The sequence below is a fragment of the Rhipicephalus sanguineus genome, chromosome 6 (assembly GCF_013339695.2).
Source record: "Rhipicephalus sanguineus isolate Rsan-2018 chromosome 6, BIME_Rsan_1.4, whole genome shotgun sequence".
NCBI classification, from domain to species: Eukaryota; Metazoa; Arthropoda; class Arachnida; order Ixodida; family Ixodidae; genus Rhipicephalus; species Rhipicephalus sanguineus.
In genome coordinates, this window is record NC_051181.1 from 133,484,528 (window position 1) to 133,491,068 (window position 6,541).

The 6,541-nt window shown below is 49.1% G+C and overlaps 1 protein-coding gene across 1 annotated transcript; it reads right to left on the reverse strand.

Annotated features, from left to right (window-relative positions):
- Positions 1-2,546: 2,546 nt before the first annotated feature.
- On the reverse strand, positions 2,547-4,839 carry LOC119397566 (uncharacterized). The gene is made up of 2 exons (XM_037664989.1): positions 4,512-4,839; positions 2,547-4,438 (listed from the first exon to the last, which is right to left on the reverse strand). Exons 1-2 carry the CDS (start codon positions 4,837-4,839, stop codon positions 2,547-2,549), a joined length of 2,220 nt encoding a protein of 739 aa, XP_037520917.1.
- Between the last annotated feature and the right edge of the window lie 1,702 nt (positions 4,840-6,541).

The window sequence follows — 6,541 nt, forward strand, 5'->3', positions numbered from 1 at the left end:
TTACCTCGCAGCTGGCGCCACCTGCCCCGTAGCAAATCAACAGGTACAAAACAAAATACGTCGGTTGAAAGTGGAACAACAAGAGGCTCACAGTTTCGTTAGATCTGCGAAATCTTGATGAACTCTTATACACTCCTCTGCGATAGAACGTCTCATTTAATGCAACCACACAGAAATGCGCATATCGGATTTCACAACCCCAAGAGACTTTCGGTTTCGCTTCTAGCAACGTACCAATGTACACTTGCAGTTTTTGGTAACTATTTAATTAAAAGACTGGGAGCAAAACATTGATGGAAGCAACGTGGCAGCTCTTAGAAGACGGAGGCAGGGAAAGCGGATGGTGTACTCATTTTCGAAAACCGTTCACAAGATGCTTTCTAAAACGTAAAACTAACGCGTGTTTGAAAACGCTCCACACAAAGCCTTGAATGTCAAGAGGACGGAGAACAAGCTACAAAAGGCTATCGCGTTCTGAAAACAGGTATCTTCACCAATTTCTTCTCACCCTTTATCTTTTCTCCGGCTCGGCAAATGGTAGAGAAGGCGCGAAATTCAAACAAACAAACGGCTAGCTTCTTTCATTTAACTCCAAAAACATATTTGAGCAGCTGAAATAGTTTGAGCAGCTGAAATAGTGCGTTAGCGAAAAATCACAATTGATACAAATAATAAAAATCAGGTGTTCGAGCCGGAAACTCAGCCCTTGCGCTTGATAGTTGCGTATTCCACCACAGAGCCACACCAATGAGTGAAAGAGCTTCGGGAAAAAAGAAACATAACTATACAGGCGTAGTGCGATGAGTATAGCGTTACCACATGTAATACTCCGTGCAAAAGCGTTGGATCTACCTTTAGGTGTCGTTATAGTCGACGCGATTGGTAAGCCCCTCAATACGAAAGCTGATCCACCACCTCTCGTAACGCTCAGCCGAGAGCAAAAAAAAAAAAAAAAAAGGGGGGGGGGGGGATCGGCATACACAGCTGCTTCACAGCTGCTTTGCATAAAATCGACCCCCAGAATGCATGTCCTGCGAGGAAGCTTCTCTGCTGCATTTTAAATGCGAAGCATTTCTTAGCGAACCTTTGGCACTTTGGGCGTTTCTATCTACGTATCTATCTATCTAGCCGCCTATGTCTGGATGCTCTCATCAGGGGCGTAGCCAGAAATTTTTTTCGGGGGTGGGGTTCAACCATACTTTATGTATGTTCGGGCGTGCGTTTGTATGTGTGCGTGTATATATACGCAAGCAAAACTGAAAAATTTCGCGGGGGGGGGGGTTGAACCCCAACCCCTCCCCCCGCCTGGCTACGCCCCTGGCTCTCATGATCGCCTCCTTAACTTGGTGTAGACCAAAATTTGCATGGGAGGGTAAGAGGATTTGACGAAAATGACTGTCGGGTCACGCGACATGAATAACGTGAAAATCCTGTCGCGTACGTCGTCAAACCCTTTACTCCAGATACGTGTGGCACATACCCGCTTACCACGGGCCGCGGTGTGCGAGTATGCGTCACAGGTGGTTGACAGTTTACATCTGCCCAGCAATGGCGAGAACAGACAATGGTAATTGAAATGCGAGAGTGTTAAGAAAAACCGACATCGAAAGCATTGACCCGACGGATGGCAAGAATGAAAATTAGGATCCCAGCAGGAATCGAACCCAAGCATTCTGCCTGGCAGTCAGGTATTCTACCACAAAGCCACGCCAGGTTTGAGAAAACAGCCTATACAGGCGTAATGTCCGTGCAACGTCAACTGTGGTTGTGGTTCTGGCTATCTAATTTTACAAGCAAGCAATAAACACTACGTATGCACTCCTAAGATACCGGTGTCATATCAGATTAACGTCTGTGGTTCCAGTGTTGGCTCCGCTTTTATAGCAGTCTAATAAATATTGCATTTGTATTCTTATGATTCAGCAAGCTATATTGAAATCGGCCCCGGAGGAAAGTTACGTATGATATTCACATGACTGCACCATAATGTGCACTTATAGTTTCGGTATGTACTCTATCGCGAGGGCTGACGTTACGTCGCACCATAAGTTACCCTTTAAACGCCAGTCAGCGCCAGTGTTGTCGACGTGCCTGGTAAGCCCACGATGTGCACACAGCTACTACACTTACAAAACACGTATATCCACCTCGTAACGCTTGGCTCAAAGCCATAAAATACAGCATAGAAGTACTCGCTGGCTGCTTCGCATGAAACAGATTCCCACAATGCGTGGGATCTGCCGAATTGTTTTAAATCAGTCAAACACACATGGAGATACGTGTTATGACGAAATGATATTCGTGCACGTGTACAGCCGTTGGAAGATTAATACATGTCACAAACAATGAAAAGGAATATGCAGCTTAGCAAAATTTGTTTTCTGCAAAGAGTAAAACGCTGGTGTACACTCCCAATGGTTATTTGAATCATGTGAACCAAGGCTTTTTTCCCTTTCCACACATGTTTTATCGAGTGTATAGATATATTGTTCGGTGCGCATATCTACACGTTCAATTGGAGCAAGTATCTGGAACGACGGTCGTTACTAGTTGACGCATTTCTTAACAGGGTTCATGAAGCTTCCAGCCGGGCAATTGAACGCCTTCGAAAACGCCGGAAAATGGCGGAGAGGTCCGTTCACTCTATACCAGGCTGGGCTTTCGGACCCTTGGCGCATCCACTTGGCCAAGAAATCGGGGTTATTGTTCTCGCAGTGTCCAAAAGCGTAATAAAGGAAGAACAGCTGTTCGTGGGTAAAAGAGAGCGCTCCCGCTAGTTGGAAAGCGCTGGATCCTTTCAATGCCTCCGCCAGGAAGGCATCGAAAGCCGCAGGGATGGCCAATACATCGAACAGGTCCGATAAGGAAGTCCGTTCGCTGTTCAAGGACGCATTGGAGAACGGAGACTTCAAGGAGGCGTAGTCTTGTTGCAGGCAACCTCGGATGTTCTCCAAGACAGACACCGGGTCCGTAGCCGTCGTGTGAAAGTAAAAAGTGTACGCCCAGTAATATATGAAACGGTAGAGGCTACGGTAGACTCGGGTGGCCACTCTTGGCACGTGCAGCAGCTGCACCGACGCGTGGCTCGACATAACAAAATCGAACACGGCCAGTGGTATCTCCAGGTTTCGGTACGGCGCTTCGAGGGACGGGTAGGTGCGCAAGAATCCTCCTTTCCAGCCCGTCTTGTACTGCCTGTACCAATCGGAAGACAGCCAGTTTTGCCTCATCATGGCGTTCTTCAGCCAGTAGTAGAAGAACGCGTTTAACGGCTGCGTCGGGTTGCTGCTGTACATGTTGCTGAAGTACTTGTTGCGGAACGCCTTGTCGAAGAAACTGCGCGGCACCAGTGGTTCCCAGGAGAGAGCTCGTAGCTTTTTCAGCAGGCTATCCTTGAAGGCGCCGAAAAAACGTGTGTCGTTGCGCATGGTCTCGTAGAAACTGGCGTTGAGGCGCTTCAAGAGCAGGTCTCTCAACGTTTCGTAGCCGAGCAGTTTGACAGAGCCGCTGTAGGCCAGTATCATCGGGACGTAGGGTTCCATGCGGTCCAGCAGCTTGACGCAGTAGTGGGTGGCGGGTAAGTGCTTGGCGAACTCGGGCTGGTCGGCGTACGCGATGGAGGCCAGCTTGTTTCGCAGCTCGACGTTCTTGATGAAAGGCGAGAGCGCCATGGACACGCGAAACACGATGTAATTGAGAACGTCCGCCTTGCGCGGTAGCGTTCCCTGGTTCGTGAAACTGGAAATGTATTCCAAACTCGTTACCTTGACCTTGTGTCCGGCCATGGCCAAAATACGGTCCCCAAAGGCTCGATCCAACAGTAGACGCCAAGAGAAGAGCCTGGAGCCGGGGAGGTTGGACAAGCTCATCGCGCCGCAGTGCTTGGGAAAAAGCATGCAGTCGTGCGTGTGCGAAGCCTTTCGTTGGGCGAGGTCCAGTTCGATCTGAGCGACGTCTGTGTCGGCAACCTTGCCCATAGAGTGCATCAGGGCTTGGAACGCGTCGCTGAGGAATCGGTATTCGCTCAGGGGTCCTTGAAGTTTGCCTACCAGGAGATTTGGTTCCCCAATAACGGGTGAGAGAGTGCCATTGTTTTCGTACTCTTCGACGAGCGAGAAATGGAAGAGACTGTCGATGCCCAGGTGGCGGTGGAGGTCGCCCATCTTAGAAGACACTTCATCGGCGCTGATTCTGCCCGAGCTGGTGCTCAAGTAAGGCCAGTCCTGAAAGCCTAGGAGGTAGAAATAGACGCTCCGTATGTGCTCAAAGAGTTCGGCGGTCGGGTTGACGCAGTTGTCGAAGAGCACTTTCACCGAGGGCACGACGCTGTGCTTCTGGACCAACACCCGGGTCATTATCTCGGCGTAGCTGTAGAGGAGGCGGATCGTCGACGGACGCCCTGGCATCTCTGGGGCCGGGCTTGTTGAAAGCCATCCACCTGCCGCAGGCGAACCGGTAAAAATCGTCGCACGGATTGGTCGAGTTGTCAACGGCCTTAACTACCCTCTTGCCTTCCTTGATGCAGGCGCCCGTGCTGCAGACGTACGGCTGTGGTCGCGGGCGCGACGTCGCAGCCAGGGAAGCCATCTCTTCGCCGATGGAGTCGTTCGTTTTCTGCGGCTCGTCTTGCGAGTCTTCGGTGACGTTCACGGAGAGGTGGGCCGGCGCGAAGAAGCCTTCGAGCTGAGGGAGCGCGGTGACACCGATCATGACGAAGACGACGGCCGCGAGGGCCGAGACGCCGCCCCAGTAGCATCGCTTGTTGAGCATCTCGCTCAGGCGCCGAGTGCCGCGACTGATCAACAGCGTCCTGTCGGACGGCAACAGTGTTTGCGGCATGGTTCAAGTGCGCGGCGCCGAATTCGATAGGAGCTAGTGTCCCTGACGCAGGAAAGTAATCGGTAATAGCGCTTAACCGACGATCGAGCAGAATCGCAAGCGCACTCGTCGAGCTCCTTCTTCTTCTGCCTCGTGGCTTACGTGCCGCTCGAGAGATTGTGATGATGATGATGATTTCCTTCTCACGTGGCTGGGCCAAGAATTGCTCATGAAGTTTTAAAGAATATTTGGAATATTAGGTAATGATTAAACAGAAAATAAAAGGAAACACATAAAGGAGACAGTGCAATAATCGCGTACTTATACAATCATACCAAAGAGCTAAAGGGTTATCCTGAAGAGAAATTAAAATAGTCGTATTAGAGTGTAACCCAACCTTTTATTTATCTCTTGTAATTATTTGTTCATTAATTACTACTGTAAGAATACTTATAAAAGTGGGAATTTAAAATCGCATTTGTTTTGTTTCCTGAAGGAAACCACAAACAGCATAAAAAAATTCATGTGGCTGTAGCCCAAAGCCGATGCACCGAAGGTAAGTGCAGTGTCTACTGCTAAGTTTAGCACTAGATTAGCAAATGGAATATCAAGACTTTTTCTGTGTAATATATAGCGGTGGCATGACAAAAAGTAATGCGATGATGGCCTCGTCTTCGTCCTTCCTGTCTTCGCAATTCGGAGGAATCGGGGCTATGGCGATGCAGTGGCGTGGTTTCTTAAATATTGTCTGAGAGACGTCTAACAGTTTAGTCTGACCGATGGATTCATTTAAACGGTACTTATAAAGAGGTAGTAAGTGCACCTTAAATCGCAGATACAAGGACACGGTGCAGAGAAAGGTGACCACGACGTGGTACTTCCAGAACAGCTTCATACAACAAACCAATGACGACAGGAACATACGCGTGCGCAGGGATCCCCTTCAGGGGTGGCAAACGTTCATCGGAACCACTCCCCCCTCCCAATTAAGGCATAGTATGGGGCAGACCCCCTCCAACACCCCTCCCCTCCGTGCACACGCATGGGATCCTTGGCTGAGCCTAAACGGAGTTCAGTGCTAAGGCGGCTTCTCCCAAGGAAAAATTAAGCTGATATGAATATGATGCTGATACTCGTGACACACGCCATAAACATCGGAGAGGCTATAACACAATGGCCAATGTACGATAATGCTACAGTAGACCACATGTTAAATAGCTAGGATGCTGCTAATCGAATGTTGCTTCGAGTAAGGGACCATGAAGGATGTGCTCACCTCTGAATATGTACTGTATAACTCTTTGTAGGAATTTGTATTCGCATTCACTGCATTCGTATTTGCCGAGAAACTCGCCGTCCACTTGCACCATATGCGTATAGTCTACGGACAACCGAACACTTGCACCTGTTTCATCACACGCGAAGCTCCGAGAACACAATACGTAAGCATCAAAGCCATACGGATTGACTGCAAAATATGTTCCAGGGTGTCATACGGGAAGGTGCTTTAAGGAAGCGGCGGAGCTCTTGCAGCTGCTTGAAGCAACTTTTATTTTCTGCCCAGCGCCTTCTCCTGGCCAGATGTGTATGGCAGACAGTGAGCCTTCCTACTATCGTGTCGACTTCGAGTATGAAAAACTAATGACAATATAGGTTGCACTTGCAGGCAATTCGTGCAGTACAGTGTGTTTAGGAGTCGCTATTACTGTTTTGTATCGAAAAA